At 42.9% G+C, this 22,435-nt stretch overlaps 2 protein-coding genes across 20 annotated transcripts in view; one reads left to right on the top strand and one right to left on the bottom strand.

The window, feature by feature from the left end:
* Positions 1–22,435, bottom strand: part of LOC139361584 (disco-interacting protein 2 homolog C-like) — a 200,868-nt gene that overhangs the window by 3,187 nt on the left and 175,246 nt on the right. The gene's annotated exons all lie outside the window — the stretch shown is intronic.
* Positions 1–22,435, top strand: part of LOC139361583 (disco-interacting protein 2 homolog C-like) — a 247,759-nt gene that overhangs the window by 165,828 nt on the left and 59,496 nt on the right. For 16 of the 18 annotated variants that reach the window (XM_071090173.1, XM_071090171.1, XM_071090170.1 and 13 more), the window contains 2 exons: positions 7,528–7,737; positions 10,230–10,364. In XM_071090173.1, coding sequence (XP_070946274.1) covers positions 7,528–7,737; positions 10,230–10,364 — 345 coding nt within the window. Of the gene's footprint in view, positions 1–7,527; positions 7,738–10,229; positions 10,365–14,253; positions 18,963–19,003; positions 19,998–22,435 lie in introns of those variants that run through there. The other 2 variants (XM_071090182.1, XM_071090181.1) reach the window with 2 other exon arrangements.

Here is a 22,435-nt window from a genome sequence, read left to right as displayed (position 1 = left end):
TATTTTTTCTATTTTTGTACAGATGGGATTTCACCGTGTTGGCCAGGCTGGTCTTGAACTCCTGACCTCAGGTGATCATTCTGCCTTGCCCTTCTAAAGTGCTGGGATTACAGGCATGAGCCACCGTGCCCGGCCAACACTCATTTTGAAAAATGGAAGTGGTGATATTAATTTTAGACAGAGTCGACTTTACATCAAGGAAAGTTACCAGAGATGACTATTACATAATAAAGAGGTCAATACTCCAAGAAGATGTAACAATCCTTAAATGTACTTTTGCTAACAAAGTATCAGAATTCCAAAGTAAAAACTGATAAATTTCAAGGAGAAATAATTAACCCACTATTATAGTTGGAGACGTTAACACCCCTTTATCAGAAATGGACCAATTCAGTAGCCAGAAAAGCAGTAAGGACAAAATTGAAATCGGCATCCTCAGTCAACTGTATATAACTGAAGTTTATAGACTATTTCCTCCAACAGCAGCAGAATACACAACATTCACCAAGACATACCATGTTGTGGTCCATTAAACACACCTTAACACATTTAAAAGAATAGGAATCAAACAAGTATGTTCTCAACCACAGTAAAGTAGAAATCAATAATGGACGACTGGAAAATATATTAGGATATTAAACAGTACACTTATACATAATACATTGTTCAAGGAAGAAACCTAAAGATTTCTTTGAATTTTTGAAGTAAATGAAAATGAAAACTTGTTAAAATTTGTGAGCTGCAGTGACAGTAATGTTTATAGGGAAATTTATAGATTTAAATGCATACGTTAAAAATAAGATCTAAAATCAATCAGCTTCCACCTTCGAAAACTAGAAAAAGAACATCCAATTAAATTCTAAGCAGGAGACAAATAATGAAAGAGCAGAAATCAATACATTGAAAACAGAATATCAGTAGAGAAAAATCAATGAAACCAAAAGCTGGTTCTTTGAGAGAAAATCTGTAAGCCTCTAACAAGAAAAAGAAATACAGCAGATAAATTACCAATATCAGAAATGAAATAAGGGACATAACTACAGATCCCATGGACATTAAAAGGATAATAAAAATTATGAATAACTCTATGGCCACAAATTTGATAACGTGGATGAAATGAACCAATTTCTTTAAAGACAGAATTTGCCAAAATTTGAACAGGAAGAAACGATCTGTATGGGCCTGTATCTGTTAAATTGAATCAGTGGTTAATAACCTTTCAAAACAGGAAGTGCCAGGCCCAGATGGGTTCACTGGTGAATTCTACCAAATATCTAAGAAGAAATTATACCAATTATCTACAATCTCTTTCAGAACATAGAAGCTGAGGAATACTTCTTAACTCATTCTATAGAGCCAGCATCATTTTAATATCAAATACCATTTTATAACAAAATATTACAAGAAAACTACAGAACATCTCTCATGAACATAGATGCAGTAATCTTCAATAAAATATTAGCAAATCTAGCAAAAATTGTGCACTAAAACCACATGGAATTTCACGTATCCAAAGCCGGTTTAACATTGAAAAGCCAATTAACGTAATTCATCACATTAATGGGTCAAAGACTAACAGATGCCTCATCTAAGAAGATATAGAGATGGCAAATCGACGTATGAGATGATGCTTCACATCACGTGTCATAGAGAAATGCAGATGAAAGCAACAGTAAGATATCACTACACCAGAATCCAGAACACTATCAACACCAAAGCCTGTGAAGATGTGGAGCTGTGGGAATTCTCTCTCATTCATGGCGGGTCTTAATAAAAATAGAACAGCCTTTAGGAAGACAGATTGGTGGTTTCTTACAAAACTAACTATACTCTTACCATATGATAAAGCAATTACACTCCTTGGCATTTGCTCAAAGCAGTTGAAAACTTATGTCTACACACAAAAGCCTGCAAGTAGATATTTAGAGCAGCCTTATTCATAGTTGTCAAAACTTGGAAGCAACCAAAATGCCCCTCAGTAGGTGAATGTATAAGTGAGCTGTGGTACATCCAGACAATGGGATATTATTTGAGGCTGAAAATAAATGAGCTATCCATAAAAAGACACGGAGGAAACTTAAAGGGCATATTGCTAAGTGAAAGAAGCAATCTGAAAAGGTTGTTGTATGATTCCAGCTTTACAACATCCTGGAAAAGGCAAGACTATGGAGACTGTAAGAAGATCAGTTGTTGCCAGGGGGAGGCAGGGATGAATAGGCAGAGCAGGAGAGTTTTTAGTATCACGTGATCTCTGTATGATACTGTAATAGTGGATACATGTTATGCATTTGTCCAGAGCCATATATTGTACAACACCAAGAATGAACCCTGATGTGAATGATGGAGTTGGAGTGGTAATGATGTTTCACTGTAGAAGTATCAGTTGTGACAAATGTACCAGTCTGGTAGGCAATGTCCATGATAGGAGACGCTGTGCATATATAGGGTATACATGAGACATCACTATGAAGCTGGAAAATATGACACTGAGATGAAATGGCGCTGATGGGCTTAACAGGTTGGAGAAGGAAGATGAAGTCTGTGGGCTCGAAGGGAGATGAAAAGGAATTAACCAAAGTGAAGCCCAGAGAAACAAAATGGAAAGAAAAGCCAACAGAACCTCAAGCTCCTGTGATACGTCAATATACTTGTAATACAAGAAGGAAAAGAGAGAGAAGAGCAAGAACCTTTGAAAAAAGGAGTCAAAATTTTCTCAGATTGATGTCAAACACCTGTGTCCGGCCCCGAGAAGTTCAGTGAACTCCAAGCAGAACAAGTATAACAAGAAGCACATCCGAGTTCATGATAGCCAAAGTACTGAAATCCCAAGATTAAGAGGAGATCCTGAAAGGACTCAGAAGGAAAAGACACGTTACATACCAGAGAAGCATTTCAAAAACGCGTGACTTCTGTGAAGATACAGTGGAGACCAGAAGACCATGGAAAGACATTTTTTTAAAGCACTAAAAGCAGGAGAAAGGCCTGTCAACTCATATCCAGGGAAAATCTCCTTTATAAACAGGGGTGAAACAACACATTCCCAAATATGAAAGCTGAGAGAATGTGTTATCAGCAGAACTACACTATAAACGTGCTAAAGAATGTACTTGGCTGATTGCAAAGGATATCAGATGAAAGGTTAGCTCTACGGAAAAGAACCCTAGAAATCATAACAGTGCACTCTAAATTTTCTAGAATATAAAATCATAGAATATTTTACTCTGATTTTATGGTTTTTGGTTTTTTTATGATCTTATAATTTTATGATATAAAATCATACAATGTACACACTTCTCTACGCCTCCTTTACCTGTTTTGAAGTCCTTGCTGTACCATGCACCAGTAGTTTATTTCTTATTATTTATTTATATTCTATTTGATAGATATGACACATTCTGTTTATTCATTTACCAGTTGGTTATTCATTGTTTCCATATTCAGCTGCCATTGACATTAATGTACATATCTTTGTGTATGCATATAATTTCTTTTATCTTAAGTGGATGCCAAGTAGCATGATTGAGTCTTATTGTAAGTTTAGGTTTAGCTTTTTAAAAACTGCCAAATTATTTACAAAATAACTGCACCATTTCACATTTCCACCAGCAGCATATGCTCATCCCAGTTTCTCCACATCATCACCACCAATAGTTACTGTTATTTTTATTTTTGTCATTCTAATTGATGTGGAATGGTATATCATTGTGTATTTACTTTGCAACAATGAATGATGCTAAGCATTTTTAATGTGCTTATTAGCTTTTAATGTGCTAATTCCTATTCATAGCCATTTGTATATATTGGTAAAATGTTCAGATTTTTTGCTCATGTTGTAAATGGGTTGGTTGTCATCTTATGGGTTACAGGTGCCTTATGCAATCTGAATATAAGAGTTTTACAGATGTAACGTTTCTCAGTGAAAGAACAAACTACTATGTAGCAGACGGAACAAAGCCTTTCCCCCAAGATACCCAGGTCCTATTCCCCAGAACTTATGAACCTGTTGTCTGAAGTGGTTAAAAGGCATTTTGCAGCTGATTAATTTAAGATCTTGAGATGGGACCATTATCCTGGTTTAAGTAGGTAGACCCACTGTAATCAAGAAGGTCCTTAAAAGAGAAAAGAACTGGAGACTGGATTGGTGCACTTTAAAGATGAAGAGGGGCCATGAGTCAGGGACACAGGTGGCCTCTAAAAGTTGGGAAAGGTAAAGAAATGGATTCTCCTTTGAAGCCTCCAGAAGGAACGTAGTTCTGCTGACACTTAGATTTTACACTTCTGACTTCTTCATCAATAGGATAATAGATTTGTCTTGTTATAAGCCACTAAGATCAAGGTAATTTGTTACATTAGTTATAGGGAGATAATCATCTTTTAAAACTTACTAGTTTTCTATTTTAATGAAGTCCATTTCACTAATTTTCATGGGTTGTGTCTTTGGGAGTTTTAGAAGTGTCATGGTCTTACTGTTCTTTCATTTAGGTCTGTGATCCATTTGGAGTTAATTTTTGTGTGTGCAGTAAAGATCTAAGTCGGATTTTTGTTTTCGTTTGGTTTGGGGGATTCTTTCCCCCACGGTTTTTCTTTTTGGTCTGTGGGTACCCAGTTGCCACTGCAACATTTGTTGAAAAAACAAACTACCTTTCTTTTACTGAATTGTCTTGAGACCTTTGTCAAAAATAAATTAATCATAAATATAAGGCTTTATTTCTGAGTTTAATTCTGTTCCTTTGATGTATACATCTATTTTTGTGCTAATACCACTGCCTTAATAACTATGACTTTATGTAAAGTTTTGAAATCAGATAGTGAAGTCTTCCAACATTGTTTCCCTTTTTCAAATTTATTTTGGCTATTGTAGGTCCTTTGTATTTCCAGATAAAATTGAGAATAAGCTTTCCATTTCACACACAGCCTTCTGGGATTTTATTAGGCAGTGCCTTGAATTAATGGAACAGTTTTGGAAGAATTGTCTTGATAATGCTGCGTTTTCGAATTCACGATCATGAATCTGCCTCCATTTATTTAGTTTCCATTTATTTGGATCTTTAATGTCTCTCCGTAATGTTTTATAGTTGTCATTGTACACATTTTGCACCTTTTTGTTAGAAGTTCAGCTGAATGTCTTCTGCTTTTGATGCTATTGTGAATGGAACGATTTTCTTAATTTTATTTTCAGGTTTTTTATCGCTAGTATATGTATATCTTTATCTTGTGTCCTATGATCCCATCAAACTTTGTTTTAGTAATTTTTGGTGTACTTCTTGCCATTTTCTACATGCCAAAGTCAGGTCATCTATGAATAAAGACACTTTTATTCCTTTCTAATCTGGATGTCTTTATTACTAAACTTGTTAATTTATTTCACCAGCTAGAACCTGCCAGATAATGTTGAATAAAAGTGGCAAGAGGGGACATCTTTGTCTTGTTCTCCATCTTAGGGAAAACGCATTCTATTGTTTACCATTAAATACAATGTTAGCTGTGGCTTTTCATGAATGTACTTTAACAGGTTGAGGAAATTGCCTTCTATTCATGGTTTGTTGAGTTTCGTTCTCTTGAATTTGTCAGTACTTTTCTATGTCTCCTAAGGTTAACACGCGGTTCTACTCCGTAATTCTTTACCGCGTATGACATTAATTCAGTTTTGAATGTTAAATCAACCTGACTTCCTGTCCCCATGGTGTGTAATTCTAGTCACCACTGGTCATGCTGTATCATCCATTTCATATGCTGCTTGCTTGGTTTGCTGCTTTTCTGTCGAGTGTCTATATCACATTATTCTGCAGGTTTCTTGGAAAAGGTAGGTGGGAGTGAGGAATGAAAGATTGGAAAGGGTTTTGAGAAGACGTTCTGGGGAGATGGTTGTGCTCCAAATGGACACCTGGTTGTGTACCTTTCTCAAAAGTCTCAAGGCTGTGTCAGTTTTACTTTTACTTTTATATAAATTGTGTAAGTTTTCTTAAAAGGCAGGGTCGGCCAGGCGCAGTGGCTCATGCCTGTAATCCCAGCACTTTGGGAGGCCAAGGCAGGCAGATCATGAGGTCACGAGGTCAGGAGATCGAGACCAGCCTGGCCAATATGGTGAAACCCCGTTTCTGCTAAAAATACAAGAATGAGCCAGGCATGGTGGCACTTGCCTATAATCTCAGCTACTTGGGAGGCTGAGGCAAGAGAATCACTTGAGCCGGGGAGTGACAGGTTACTGTGAGCAGAGATCACACCACTGCACCCCACCCTGGGCAACAGAGCAAGACTCTGTCTCAAAAGAAAAAAAAGCAAGATGATAGAGAATTTTCAGGCTCCTAATATTATTGCTTGTCTAACAAGTAAACTTTTTTAAAAATTCCCAAACAGCGTAAGTCATGTGACAGTGGTAATAAGTGTGAATATTGTTTGCCCTTACTGTCTTTTAAGAAGCAAACCAGTGTCTTAAGATTATTTGCTGTGACTCCTTCTCTCACCCAATGATCTGGAGCTGCTCACCTGAGCCAGCGCCTCCCATCACTCACTTGTAGGTAGGATTCTGAGTGTCATTCTTACGTTGAAGTTTAACAAATACAGCAGCAATTTATTCCCAAAAACCTTGGTGCTGCATGAAAAGTTATTAAATGAAAAATGTTCTCGCGAATTATAGTGAAAAAAGGGATGTATTTTCTCATAATCCAAGATATCCAATTTGTACAGATAGAAAAATCAATAATGACAATGTATAAGAAACGAATAGTGTAAAGGTGAATAGATTTGAGTGCAAAATGTAACATGAGGGTTTGTTGTGTGCCCCAGAGGAAAACGGGGAGGTGGAGGGGCCGCTCTATGTGAGGCACATTCTGCTTTCCCTCCTGTTACCATCATCAGCGTCTTGATCCTTAGAGAGCTGCATGGGTATCGAACACACCGATGTAGAAATAAATCAGCTGCATGGGTATCTAACACACTGACATAGAAAGAAATCAGTTGTATGGGTAACTAACACACAGACGCAGAAATCACCTGCATGGGTATCTAACACACCGATGTAGAAATAAATCAGCTCTATGGGTAACTAACACACAGATGCAAAAATCACCTGCAAGGGTATCTAACACACACACCAACGTAGAAATAAATCAGAGCCCAGAAGAGCATCTCAGGACTAACCGGGGCTAAACATAGTCACACTGAGACTCCTGAGAGCTGCACAGGCCCTCCGCCTCCCCTTGCCCTCTCACTTTCTGACTGACACAAGAAAACACTTGGTTTCTTCCCAAACTGCTGTGTAGAGGAAATGTGTCAGTGCATCTTTGAGATGACAGTATCAAACATCTTATAGCATGTTTGTATAAGGTGCTTTGGAAGCAAAATTCATTATGCTAAAATAAATGGTTCATTATCTGAAAAGTGGTTTAAATTCTCAAGAGTGTCTGCGGCAAAAAGTCATTAAACAACTGTTCAGACTTGCGTGAAGTAAATCTGTGTTGCAGGGACTGAGATTGTAGTGCCTGTTTTTGCTGCAACATATAGCAAATTGCCTTTCTTCTTACACAGATACCTCTTATGGCTCAGAAGATGAAGGCTCAGTGCAGGTGGACTCCCAGGGCGCCCCGACCTCCAGCCAGGGCAGCATCAAAGTGGAGCACTGGATCAGTCAGGCCATCCACGGCTCCACCACGTCCACCACCTCGTCGTCCTCCACGCAGAGCGGGGGCAGCAGAGCTGCCCACAGGCTAGCGGATGTCATGGCCCAGACCCCCATGGGTGAGCACGCTTCACAGTGTCTTTCTGTGCCTGTTGTCTAAACCCCTTTGTGTGTGCACGTTTTCCTCTGTTTGTATCTTGGCTGTGGAATCCCTTAGTGGAAAGAGCGCAGAGCCCCTCTGGCCCCTGGGGTGCTTTGGTTGGATTGTTTCTGGAAGCTGCTGTACTGCTTTTCTCATGCCTAGGTTCCTCCCACAGCTGGAATTCCAGGGGCCTTGTTACTGGGGAATCCCGCAGCCATATCCGAATTCCAGGGGCCTTCTGTTTATAAGTCCTTTCGTGTTCCTGGGGAATCCTGCAGCCATATCCGCTTCTATCTTTTCTTCTCACTTATGCTCCTGCGTGAAACCTTAACAGTCCCAGTCAACAGGACAGGGTTTTAAAGTGTGCTCCTCCTGACCACGGGAGTCATTTAAGGAAACGAGGGCTTTAAGCACGGCCGCTTTACGCTGCTGTCTGCCACAGGTGTTCAGATTTCTTGGGCGTGGCGCACTGTTTTGTGTAGGTTCTATGACAAGGGAGATCCTCTGTATTAGAAAAAGAGCAAAGTTAGGATCACTGCCCTACAACGTTTGAAGATGCCGTGGAAAAGGAGTGAAGTGAGAATTACTAGAGCTAGAGTTGACACGTGGGGGAGCCACGATGAGCCTCGCGTCGCTCTGCCTTTGAATGGTTCAGGAGAAAATGTTTTCCATCAAGTATGGGACTTGGGTTGAATAGGTTTTGGTGTGTGTCTCTATTAAAGCAGTAACCGGAGATGACTGTGTACCACGTCGCCGATAACGGAGCACGAGCCGCAGGCTCAGACCCTCCCGGCACCAGCTACCACAGGAAAGCCTGATCTCTGCAAAACCCTCAGTGGGAAGCAGGTGGACGTCATGTGTGATCAGATAGCCGACAGACACCCCAGAACCCCAGAATGTTCACTTCTAGATCACTGACTCCTTCACACCCAGAGGTGTTTGGGATTGACTTGGGTCCCAGCCCCTTCGGTGCTCACTGACACTGAAAGCGTCAACTGTTTTCTGTCTGGAACAGGAGTTTGCTGTCAGGAGAGCTGGGTCTGTCTCACTTTTCCCAATAACTGCTGCTGGGATCTTGAAGTCCCTTCTCCTGCTTTAGGCTTGAGTGAGGGAAAAAAAATTGAAAACAATAATTTTTCTCTCTCAACTGTTGTGAGTATAAAGGAGAAAACAGAAATACTCTTTAAAAGTTTGCAAAGTAGTACTCAAATGCAAAGCAGTGTTAAACTTCAGTTTGACACAGTTTCAGGAACATGTACACTCGTTTATGTGAATTAATAACCCTACCTGAAATCACAGCAGGCTAAACATTGAACAGAAATGTGTGACTGCTACGTATTTTTCCATAATAAAATTCCATGTGTATATTGGATTGCAGGATAGTGGCCAAGGCTCTGCCAGACGTGAACGGGGAGGCCAGACACCGCCTCTGCCACTGGGTGGAAGCATTTGTATCCTCGGATTTTATTCAATTTTAAGAAAATGCACAGAATCTTACCAAGGAAAACACATATTTTTGAATAAATGGATCACTGCACTTGGGCCTCCCTTTGTGGGTTTACCCTTTCAATACTGGAGGAAGTTTTAGTACAAAGAATTAATTTATCCAAACTATGAGGGGCTCCTAACTCATGTACGTCAGGGCTCAGTGAGACCCAAATGTAACTCTCGGGTGATCGCGTTCCGGTAATTTCTAATTGGGCACAAAGATAATCCTCCTAGACTATCTGGAAATTTTCTATAAGTTTGGGAGTTTTTTGGAAAAGCTGTGACAAAATAATGAAACTTGAAGAGCAGAAATATTTTGTGTGGCAAAAGAAGAGAAGTAAAAAGTCAGATGTGCATTTGACCTTCTGAGATAATCAGAAGCCTGTGAATGAGAACTTAGCATCTGTGATCATGTGTGCGTGAGTGTTCTAAGGAGTCCAGGCACAACGTAGTCACACTGGCCAACCCCCCCGCCCCGATCCTACATGGTCATAGCCATTACTGTTCCCATTTGATGAAGAAACTGAGGCACGGAGAGCTTTAGGGACATCCCCAAATCCCCAGAAGTTTTCAGAGCTGGGTTTCCATTTCCAGGCCCTGGGCTCCAAAGCGCGAGTAAAGCCCTGGGCTGTGTGGACGGTGGCCGATAGGAAACGGGACCCTTCCATGAACACACACACGCTTCCTGGCGCCCTGCCATTGCCGGTCTAACGTTATTCTGGTTAAAATGCCGCTGACGTGGCTCCTGTTAGGAAATTGAGGTTTCACCGAACTCTACTCCATTTTCGGCAACATGAGTTATGCTGGGGTCCCCCTTTGTGCCAGATGTTTGTGGCAGACGTGGCTGAGATCGGCTTTGGCTTCTCACGGCACCCCCAGGGTGAGCGTCTGCGCTCCCGTCTCTTCCTGAGCTATGGCTTGCTCAACCTGCAGAGCAAACGCCACAACCACCAGAAACACTCACGATGTGCTTCTTTACAGATAATCATTCTGCACCTCCTGACGTAACCACGTACACCTCAGAGCACTCCATACAGATGGAGCGACCACAGGGTTCCACGGGGTCCCGGACAGCGCCCAAGTACTGCAACGCCGAGCTCATGGAGACCGGGGATGGTATGTCCCAAAGCAGAGATGCGTTTTTTTCTGGGAAACGGTTTGTGCTGATGTCCCGTTCTGTGCCCGTGACTGGGTGTGTTTCTTCCTGGGGTGCAATCTGCTGCCATTTTATCTGCTGAATAACGAACAGTGGTTCAGCAACTGAGAAATTCTTGTTCAGGTGTTAAGACCGTGAACAGTCACTTAGAAGGGCAAGATGAAGTTAAATGTACAACAGAATTACTGTTAGATGGGCCGATATGTTGCTTTAGACTTCGGAGGAAAGAGGGTCTTTTTATCCATGTTGGACAGAGATGTCAGCGACTTGGTAACAGGCTGCGGCCCAGGGCTGCTTTTTCCTTCCTGTGGCCTGGTCTTGGTATGTTCTGATTACAGCGGCGGTTTGTATCACCTAGCCGCTGTTCTATTTAAGTCTTAGTCCTTCCCCGGGGTCATAAGAGTCAGTGTAGAACCTAGCAGTGAATGAAATACAATGCCCCCGTGTGAAGCCTCATCGAGCAGCCTTGGAATGGCGTAATCTTGTAGTGCACGGGACTCGCAGGCGGACAAGGCGGCCTATCCCAGCCCCAACAGGTAGACACGGAGGACTATCGGAGCCGCAACAGGCACAGTGGACAGGCACAGTGGCCAGGGAGGACAGCGCGGTTTTGTGGATCCACAGGACACTGTGGCGTCCAAGCACGTGCTCCCAGAGGAGAGGACCCTGTGGGAGCTGATGCTGGGAGCTGGCTGAGATTCCAGCGAATAAGACTCCCTGTGACATGCACAGCTGCCATCTGCGCTGCAGCTCCTGATGCCAAGATGGTCGTGCGATAAATGCACAAAGCGCATCTCCAGCAAAAAGCCGCCGAGTGTCCACATCCAGGATATCCACCACGGTGGCTTTTTGGTGTTAATATGATGAATGTGAGCAGCAGGTGGTCTGTGTTGAGTGTGACTGTGCCACTGCAGTTTTGTTCTCATGTCTTGATGAGCATGAACGGTTCCTGACGAGGGTAGATAAGGATGCTGTGACCTGAGACTCTGCAGTATTGTAGCTTGAGGAATCAAGGAGTTTTTCTGTCTTGCAAAGCCGTCAGGGAGGATGTTCCAGGCTGGTGACTGCTCCATGAGGTATTCAGAGATCCAGGTTCCTTTCAGACCGCTGCTCTGTGTTCCCACGGACACGGCTGTCCTTGCTGTGGTTGGGACTGGGTGATTGCCACGCTGGCAGGGGTAGGCTTAAGGTGAGAGTGGCTAGGATTTACCTAATCTACATAATGACAGGGAGCCTGGGAGTAAAGTGTAGCCATGGCCTGGAGGATGGATGATGGATGTTGGTGAACGACTGTCTGCACTCACCTCAGCTGGCCGAGGGATGGGAAGGACGACTGATGATGCCGTTCAATGGTACCTGGTTCTTTCAGATTTGACTTCCTTATGGATTTTCTGCTGTAAAGAGGAGAGAGCCTGTGGTTCTAGGCCAAGCATCTCACTCATCTCATAACATCTTGTATCCCTTAGCCAACATTTTTGTCAAGTTTCAGAAGTCCTATGAAACTGGCAAGCATTTCTCAGTTTGGTTTAACCATTGGATTTTATATCTGTGTCTGCATCTCTATTTTACATCTATGTGGTTATTTGACACTCTGTAGTACATTTGTAATAGGTTCTATTTGGTGGAAGTTACTCTCAACAAACCTTGCTGCTACTTGAATTTTCAAGGTTGCAAGTAGAAAGGAGAGAATAAAAACCACATCTTCTCTAATTTTAAAATTTGTTGTTGCTCAAATCACACCAGAAGTACAAATATTACAAATTATAAAAGCAGTCAGAATCAAGGTTAAGAGATTTCTGGGTGATTCTGGCTAATCAGCAGTATTTGCTGAGGTGTGTGCAGCAGAGCAACATGCCAAGAAGCCCGGGACGGGGAAGAGTTGGGAGGCCAGGCTGTGACTTCAGAGGTGCTGTTGCCTCAGGAAGAGGAGCTAGATGCAGAGAGGATAAATGACCACAGGTGTGACCACCGCCGTCCTTGCCGCGGTACGGGGGCCTTTGTATGGGGCCCTTTGTGAGCTGAGTTATGAACCAGATGAAGGCTGTGCAGGCGTGTGAGAATCCAGGCCAGACTCGACGGGTGGAGGCTTGGCAGAGGTGAGGGGCCAGACAGCCTCGCTAAATGTGCAGTGGCTCACTGCAGACAGTGCCCATCAGTCGCCGGACAGACCGGCTTGAACTTCAGCCCCCATGGCAGCTGCCTTTACCTGTCTGCCTCCACCTTCTGAGGCCTAGAGGCGTCGCAAATGTGTGGTTTTTAAACAGATTTGGATGAGTTGTTTTCTGCACAACACACTTTGACAGACGGAGGCTGGTTCTCCACAGTGGCCCCAGGGACTTGGCAGGGACTGGTGGGACAGAGCCTCAGAGCACAGCACCAGCTCCCTGGGAGAAGACGGTGCCCGTGGGACGGAAGAAAGAAGAGGCACACAGTGCTGAGGCGTGAACTCTAGTTTGCTCTTAGACATGACACACATGCCTCCTGGAAGTTTGCATGAAGCACTGCTAAAGCCACCAGTGCGGATAGGTCCTTAGATCAGGAGACCCAGAACACAGTTGTATTTGAAATCCTTCACATGCTGCAGTCTCTTCAAAGAGGACTACAAGTCATCTCTAATAATGTTGTAAAATTAATTTTTTATTAAGTGCCATGGCTTTTTTTTTTTTTTTTTTTTTTTTTTGTGGGGTAGGGCCGGTGTGTGACAGTAAAACAACAGACGCAGTGACACAGCTGGTGGGTGTTGGCTCTGGGCCCCAGTTGGGCAGTTGTATGAAAAGAAACCGAAAAGTCTCTACAGTGGTATGAACCGAAACACCTGGATTATGTGTTTTCATGTATTTGACATAAATGCACACATTTGTACGCTAAACGCACATTTTTCTATATGTAATAAAATTCACACCTTTAAATAGTTAACATATATTTTATTTTAGGACCTCCCCCACGATGTGAGGACTAATAGCCACCCCCTCTCCCCCCCGAATATTAAGAGCCACATCGCAGGGCGGTGAGGCACCCCTCGCGAGGTGGGGACTAATCGCCACCCCCTCTCCCCCTCTGGCTATTAGGAGTCACCTCGCAGGGGGGTGAGGCACCCCCACAAGGTGGGGACTAATAGCCACCCCTTCTCCTCCCGCTGGCTATTAGGGGCCATGGTGGACTCACAGCCTGTGTATGATATTGTGAGTAATATCATCTCCCTCTCTGGAAATTATGAACTCTTTCACAGATGGGTGTATACCCTCAGTGTGTACACCGTCAGAGGGTGTACACCCGTCTGTATTGGGAGTAATATCCTCTTCCTCCCTGAATGTTAAGAAGAATATCCCAGGACTGTTTGTACTCCCTGCATTATTGGGTGTCATATCTTCCTCTCCCACGTGGAAATTAGAAACAATATCACTGGGGGCATGTACACCTTCTGTAATATTTAAAGTAATATCATCCCCTTCCCTCCAGGATCATGGGAACAATATCCCTGGGGAGTGTACACTTTCTGCCATATATGTCATAATATCATCCCTCCCGCCTTGAAACATTATGAAGGACCATCTCACACGGGGTGTACAACCCTTGGTGCGATATTGGGAATGCAATTATTCTCTTTTCCCCCGGCATATTTGGAAAAATATCAGAGTGAGTGTACCCCTCCTGCCATATGAGGATTACTATCCTCTTCTTCCTTTCTGGATATTAGAAAGAATATCACACGTGGGTTTGCACTTTCTTCGATATCTGGAGTCATGTCATCCTCTCTTGTTTTGAATGGCAAGAACAGTGCCTTGGGGGGGATGTACACACCCTGTCATATTGGGAGTAATATTACACTCTCCCCTCCTTGATAATTAGGAACAACATCCCATGCTCTCTGTCCCTGGATATTAAGAACAACATCACAGGTAGGTGTACACCCCCTGCGGTATTAGGAGTAATATGATTAATTATTAAACATCCATGATCGATATTAACAATTATCAATGATACTATTAATAGGATACTGTTATGGATAATTATTTTAAATATATGATTATGCATGCTTAAAATAATTGCTAATATTGTTATTTTATTACCAGCATCACTTAATATTGATTTAAGTAACAATTGCTGATATCATTATTTTATTAGTAGTGATATTACTACTGATTATTAATGCTAATCGTTAACATTTTTAACTATTTTACTATCTTTATTGTGATTATTAATGTCGATGATTACTCTTAATTTTTCTTATATTTATTAATATTAATAATTAATAGACTTGTTCCTGATATCCAGCGGGGAGAGGATGATATCACTCCCAATATCGAAGAAAGTGTACACCCCACTATGATGTTATTCCTAACAGCCAGGGGGTAGAGGATGACATTATTGAAACTATGGCAGTGGGTGTACATCCCTTCGGTCGTCTTGTTCCTTATATCCTGGGTGGGAGAGGATGATACAACTCCCAATATCGAAGGGGGTGTAGACCTCCCCCGTGATATTGTCCCTAACATCCAAAGGTGGAGAGGATGATATTTCTTCTGATTTTACAGGGGGTGTACACCACCCCTATGATATGGTTCCTAATATCCAGGGGGCGAGAGGATGATATTAGTCTCCATATTGCAGGAGGTGTACACTCCCTAGTGATATTGTTCCTAATATCCAGGGAGGGAGAGGACGATATCACTCCCAGTATCGCAGGGGGTGTACACCTTCTTGTGATATGGTTCCCTATATCCTGGGAGGGAGACGATGATACTAGTGGCAAAATCGCAGAGGGTGTACACACCCACTGTGATATTGTTCCAAATATCCAGAGGGAGAGAAAATGATATGACTCCCAATATCACAGGGGGTGTACATCCTCCTGTGATATTGTTTCTTATATTCAGGGGGAGAGGATGATATTACTCCCAATATCGCAGGGGTTGTACACACCTCCTGCGATATTGTTCCTAATATCCCGAAGGGGAGAGCATATTACTCTCAATATGGCAGTGGGTGGTACACCTCCATTGTAATATTGTTCTTAATATCCATGATGGGAGAGGATATGACTCCCAATATCGCAAGAAATGTACGGCCGCCTGTGATAGAGTTCCTAACATCTAGGTGGGGAGAGGATGATATTACTGCCCATATCGCAAGTGTTGTAAAACCCCTTCGATATTTTGCATACAGTCCTGAGGGGAGAGGATATTATTCCCGATAGCGAAGAAGGTATACACCCCCCTGTGACACTATGCTTAATATCCGCATTGGGAGACGATGACGTTACACCCAATATCACAGGGGATGTACACCCACCCTGGGATATTGTTCCTTATATTGAGAGGGGGAGAAGATGCTATTGCTCCCAGTGACGCAGGGGCTGTGGCTGTACACCCCTCCTGTGATATTGTTCTTAATATCCTAGGGAAGAGAGGATGGTACTACACCCAATATCTCATGGGCTGTACGGTGTCCGCTCAGAGATGTGTGGGGCTCTCTTACACAAGTAACTCCTTCTCTAACTTTAGCCACATGCTGGTCATCCAGGGGCCTCCTAAAATCCAGGAGTATAAAAACCAGTGGAATTTCTGAGAACCAAAGATGGCGCATGGCTCTGGTTGGGCTGCCACAGGCAGTTTTGTGAAAAGACAGAGATGTATTTCTCATAGTCCTGGAGTCTGGAGGTCCAAGGTCAAGGTGGGTTCAGGACTGGCTCCTCCTAAGGCATCTCTCCTTGACTGTCAGATGGCATCTTCTCTTGTGTCCTCGTGCCGTTGTCCCTCAATAGATGTCTGTGTCCTGATCTCTTCTTACAAGGGCATCAGTTCTAATGACTTCGTTACCTTCATCACCTCTTTAAAAGGCCTATCTCCACATACAGACACATTCTGAGGTCCTTGGTTAGGACTACAACCTGGGAATATTGGGGTATGCAATTAAACCTGAAGCAGATGGGGTCTTATAACCTGTGTCACCCAAGCTCATGCCAGAGCCCCATGAGGAAGCCCCAGGTCCCCCCTTTGATATGGTTTAGCTGTGTCCCCACCAAAATCCCGTCTTAAATTCTCATGTGTTGTGGGAGGATGGAAGTGATAATTTGACAGCAGAGAAGACAGTTGCTGCCAGGGAGGGGAGAAGGGGACTCCAGACCTCCGAAGGTTGGAGGGTCCCAGGCCCTGGGCAGAGCAGGCAGCCCCACCCCTGTGACACCCCTGAGGATGGCTCAGGAGTCGGAAAAGGTGGAATCATATGTAGAGGCTGGTTGGGGAGATAGGAAGTTGTTGAATGAGTTTTTAAATATTTCCATCAAAATTCTTACTGCACCCTTGCTGTTGGTGGGGACCAGTGGCTTCTCCATGTGCCTGGCTTCTTCCTGGCTCTGACTCTGGGAGCCTGGCCTGGCCTAGGGCTGCTGGTTGGATTCATTGCTGGCAGCAGGTAGAAGGTGGAGGAGGGAGAGGAGCTGTCCTCAGTCCTCTCTTACTCATGCCTGTCCACGTTAGCAGCCCCTCCCCAGGCATCCCTTGCCCATAATCTGGGGAGTGCTATTCTCACTTCCCTTGGGCCCTGCCCACCGATCTCCAAAGAATCCCGTCAGTGACTCCTTTTAATCACCTCTTTGCCTGTGACAAAGTCTTCTGGGACCTCCTGACTGATACAAGGGGAAGCCTGGCTATCTGTGCAACTTGTAAAAGTGAAGTGAGTCATTCACACTGGCATGTATCTACAAGTCACACAGCTTTGCAACTGGAGTGACTTTAAGCTCATCTAACCAAACCTTCCATGACAGATGAGGACACCCAGAATCATAGGATAGAAGTGACTTGCTCCCATCTGGGTCCGCCACGCTGAGACTCAAGCGCAGAGTCTAGCAAAGCACACTTCGTCCTCCCTTAGAAGGAAGATCCTACCCGCACGGCTTACCTCCAGCTACCCTAGGTCCCCCCACTCTCCCTTAGAGGGAAGTTCCTGCCAGCATGGCTCACCTCTACCTACTCTAGGTCTCCCCCACCCTCCCTTAGAAGGAAGGTCCTGCCAGTATGGCTCACCTCCACGTACCCTAGGTCTCCCCACCCTCCCTTAGAAGGAAGGTCCTGCCAGCATGGCTCACCTCCACCTACTCTGGGTTTCTCCCACCCTCCCTTAGAAGGAAGGTCTTAGAAGGCAGCACGGTTCACCCTCTCCTAACCTAGGTCTCCCCCACCCTCAGAGGGGAGTCTTTGGGTCAGTCACAAGACTACTCCGGACATCTGTAAGAACAAATGGTTTCCAGCACAGTCCTTTCCTGGGGTCTGCATTTTCCCTCTGGGATGCTTGGAAGTTGAAGGGGTCAGGCAATTCAAGTTCTCCCTGGTATCTCAGGGGCCACTGACACACAGGAAAATGTACTGCTCTGCTCGCTGTTTGACTTTGATGGATGCAAATTTGTTCTAAATGAGCCTGACATTCATTAGCATGTAAACATATGTTACTGGTGGCGGCTCGCAGGGCCACATGCTGATGGATTTTATGGGCTGCCCCCGCCGGACATCACCAGGCTGCCTGGGTCTGTGCTGCTTCTGGCTAAGGCTCCAGATGTTTTGGTGCACTGTGAAGTAGACATTTTCGCTACAGGGTTATGTTTTTTTCCAAAAAAGAAACACAGACAAATCTGTGAAAAGAACTTGAGTTTATGCGCCGATCTACTGGAAGGAGACTCTTAGAATGTCAGCTGCTCCGTGTCTGCTTTGACTCCCGGGCAGTTCTCTCTGTCCTGTGGCTCAGATTCTATGGGGCTGAATTATACATTTGATTCCAGTTCTGCTCAATATTTCCCCACAAGTAGTGCTGTGGATGCGACTGATGCCTTTAGAGATATCTGCAGCAGGAACAGTGCAGAGAATACAACACGCCATGCTAAAATATTTTGAGCTGAAAGCAATTAAGAAGCGCTCTGGCCTTCCCTCTAGTTTCTGAAAAGCACACAACATAATCATATTATACAAAGACAAAAGTGCCCTTTCTCCCCTCTCTGCCAGAAAGGACGCAGGTCAATCTCTGTAGACAACTTCAGACCCTTATTCAGGAAACAGCACCAGAGGAATTTACACAAAAATCTATCATTTATTGGCCTTCCCACAATTTGTTGCCCCCAATGACCCAAAGTCCTTTTACTTTGTCTTGGCACTTCTAGAAACATTTATTATCCTTGTTGAAGATGTTACATAAAAGAAAGGTCTGAGCTCTCTCTCTGAGATTCCCTCATTCCCTGTGGATCTCCCATGTATATATGAAATATACATGCTAATAAGCCTCCGCTTGCTTTTTTGGGGGTTCATCTGTCTTTTATTATAGGAACCCCAGCCAATGAAGCTAAGATGGGTGGAAGAAAAGATTACATTTTTCTCCGCTGTAGTAGCATTATTCTAGCAATAGCATTCTTTTTTTTTTTTTTGTAGATTTTCTGTTGAATATACACACACACACACACACACACACACACAGAGCAATGTAAAAAGAAAGAAGTGTGGGGAGTCCTGATGAAATTTTAAGTCCCAGAGATACCTAAATATGTTGAGAAGTTGTCTTTAAACATTTTTTTCCCACATTTATTCTCATATTTTTGATATTTTTTTCTTCTGAGATACCATTTCTAGATTGTTTTCTCTACATTTTCTTGCAAGTCCGAGAGAGTAGGCTGGTTAGTAGTGTGTCCAATGCACTCTCTCTGTCCTGGTCAGTAAAGAAATGTAGAAATAGAGAGGGATGTGAGAGTCACGCTACACAGAGATGGAAACACAGATATGAGGTAAATAAAAACACGTGAAAACCCAGCATTTCTGGAACTCTCACCTACTCCTGTGCCGATATTCATCCTTCAGCTCTGCCTCCATTCTTCCCTTCTTTTCTCATGCTATGGGGTCTGCTTTGGAAATGTTATCTACTTTCATTCTTCCAAAGTCAAGCTTCTAGCTTTGGTTGGAACTGCAGACCCATTTACTCATTCAGCAAATACTTTCTAAACACATGGATAGTCACTGAGAATACCGTGGTTCACCAACATGGCCGTGGCCCCTGCTCTCACGAACCTGCGGCCTGATGGGGAGAATGGGCACTAATATGACAATCACTCTAATGGGTTTCTGATGAAGAATTGAGGAAAGCGCACCAAAGAAAGGGAAGCGGGATTCTCTAAATTTATGCTGTAAAAGAATCTGGCGTATCTTGGGATGAGAGGTAGAAAACCGATGCATTCTGGAAAGTATGATCCCCTTGCAGTCTGGAGAGAAGTAGAGGTTGATTGTTGAGGGGGGTGGAGTGTAGGGACACCACGGTCTGAACAGAGATGGGGGTGCGTGCAGAATGCCTCTTGCAGCAGGAATCAGGCACGTTCAAGGAAGTAAACACGGGAGAAAGTGGCACAAGACAAGAATGAAGGCAGGCAGGCAGGGGCTGGGAGATGATGGTAGATGCTTTATTCTTTTAATAACAGCAATAGGATGCTGTTGAAAGCACTTGAGGGAGGTGGGGAAGTGGGTATGACATGTTTTGTGTTTGTAAAATTATCACATTGTCTTACCAAACTATACTCCCTATTTTTTATTTTTAAATTTTACTTTAAGTTCTTGGATACATGTGCAGGTCTGTTACATAGGTACACATGTGCCATGGTGGTTTGCTGCACCTGTCAACCCATCTAAGTTTTAAGCCCTGCATGCATGAAGTATTTGTCCTAATGCTCTCCCTCCTCTTGCCCCCACCCCCCAAGAGGCCCCCGTGTGTGTCGTTCCCCTCCCTGTGTCCATGTGATCTCATTGTACAACTCCCACTTATGAGAACATGTATGTGGTGGTTGGTTTTCTGTTCCTCTTTTAGTTTGCTGAGAATGATGGCTTCCAGCTTCATCCATGTCCCTGTAAAGGACAGGAACCCATTCTTTTTTATGGTTGCATAGTATTCCGTGGTATATACGTGCCACATTTTGTATATCCAGTGTATCATTGATGGGCACGAGATATCCTCCTAACATGTGATCCAGCAATTGCACTCTTCGGTATTTATCCAAAGGAGTTGAAAACTTGTGTTCACAGAAAAACCTGCACGTGGACATTTATAGAAGCTTTAATCATAATTGCTAATTTTATTCCAGCTTTATTCATCATTGCTCAAACTTGGAGGCAACGAAGAAACCAAAATGTTCTTCACTAGGTGAGTGGATAAATAACCTGTGATATATCCAAACAATGGCATATTCTTTAGCACTGAAAGGAAGTGAGCTGTCAAGCCATGAAAAGACACGTAGGGAACTTTAAACATGCACGGCTACACAAAAGAGGCCCATCGGAAAAGACTAAATACCGTAAGCTTCCAACTAAAGGACATTCTGAAATACTGTAAGCTTCCAACTAAAGGACATTCCGAAAAAGGCCAGACTATGGAGTGAAAATATTCGTGGTTCTCAGGTGTTGGGAAGAGGGAGAGATGATAAGGTGAACACGGAGATTTTTAGGATTTTAGTGCAACTGCTCTGTACGATGCTATCATGGTGGACACATGTCATGACATATTTGTTCAAACCCATAGAACCAGCACCAAGACAGAGCCCTCATGTAAACTGTGGACTCTGGGTGACAATATGTCAATGTAGGTCCTTCCATTATTACAAATGCTCCTTCTGGGCAGGAGTGTTGTTAGTGGGGGAGGCTGTGCACGTGGGGGAAGGGAAGGCATATAGAAGGACTCTCTGCACCTTTCCCTCAATTTTTCTGTGGACGTGAAACTGCCTAAAAGATAAAGTGTGTTTTTAAAAAATAAAGGAAAAAAAGGAAACAAAAAGTCCTCAGAAAAATCAAAGGAGAAAATGATCACACTGGGTGCTTCAGGTCAAAATGGAAGAACAAGGGCTGTATTTACCATCCCACCTGATGACTTTTTTCTCACTGCTTTTCAGCATTATTTTTGGAGTCTAGTCAGTGCAATAAGGCAAGTTGAAATATATAAAATGCACCCTTATTAGAAAATAAGATTTAAAACTATCTGTATCTGCAGGTGACATGATCACCTGTGTGGAAAATCTGCTGAAATCACAAAAAGCCACTAAAACTAATAATAATAAATTACTTACTAATAAGTGAGTTTGGAAAGTTTGCAAGATACAAGCTAAACACATAAGCAATATTTATTTCTTCATACACTGGCAAAGAAATAATTGGAAATGGAAATTTACAAAGCAATCTTATTTATAGCACATCAAAACATGAAATCCTTCAGACTAAATCTGACAAAAGATGTGTAAGATCTATACACTGAAAAGCAGGCAGTGATGCTGAGATAAATTAAAGAACTAAATAAATGAAGTGATATACTCTGTTCATGGATCAGCAGGCTCAATATTGTTAAGATGTCAGTTCTGCGCTTGTGGATCAGAGGTTTAATGCAATTCCAATCAAAATCCCAGCATGATTTTATTTTTATTTTTATTTTCAGTAGAAATGAACTAGCGGATTCCAAAATATGTCCGGAAATTTAAAGAACCCAAAAGAGCTAAGGCAACTTGGAAAAAAACGGTGGAGGACTTACCTGAACTATAAAGATAGTGTGGTATTGCTATAATAAGAGAAAACTGGGTTAATGAAACCTCCTAGAGGGTCTAGTAATAATCTCACAAACACGTTACATATACATAGTGGATTTTTGAATAAAGGTTCAGAGACATTAAATTAGAGAAAGGACGATAATGATGATAGAAGGATTAAATACCGTAGGCCAAAAAGAGAAAAAAGAGCTCCTGTTAAATATCTTCACATTGTTGGTGTCACTCATGCAATTCAATTCACATTTTGTGGGTCTAAAAGTTGAACAGACTTCTTCATTCTCTTTCCCCAATTCACTCCACAGAGATGCTGGTGTCTTTCAGTGGAACTTGGAAGTTTGCTATTCTTCTTAAAATGACTCTCTTAGATCCTGTTTATGCAAGAAGTTGTGGAACTGTAACTTACAAATACTGTTCTAAACCTTGGAATCACACGTTCCCCTTTTTCTCTACTTATCGTTTCTAATCAGTTTCCCATTTCCT

This window comes from Macaca nemestrina, unplaced genomic scaffold, assembly GCF_043159975.1.
Source record: "Macaca nemestrina isolate mMacNem1 unplaced genomic scaffold, mMacNem.hap1 Scaffold_65, whole genome shotgun sequence".
NCBI lineage: Eukaryota > Metazoa > Chordata > Mammalia > Primates > Cercopithecidae > Macaca > Macaca nemestrina.
The sequence above is the reverse complement of the archived record's forward strand: the minus strand, read 5'-3'. Positions and strand labels throughout refer to the sequence as shown.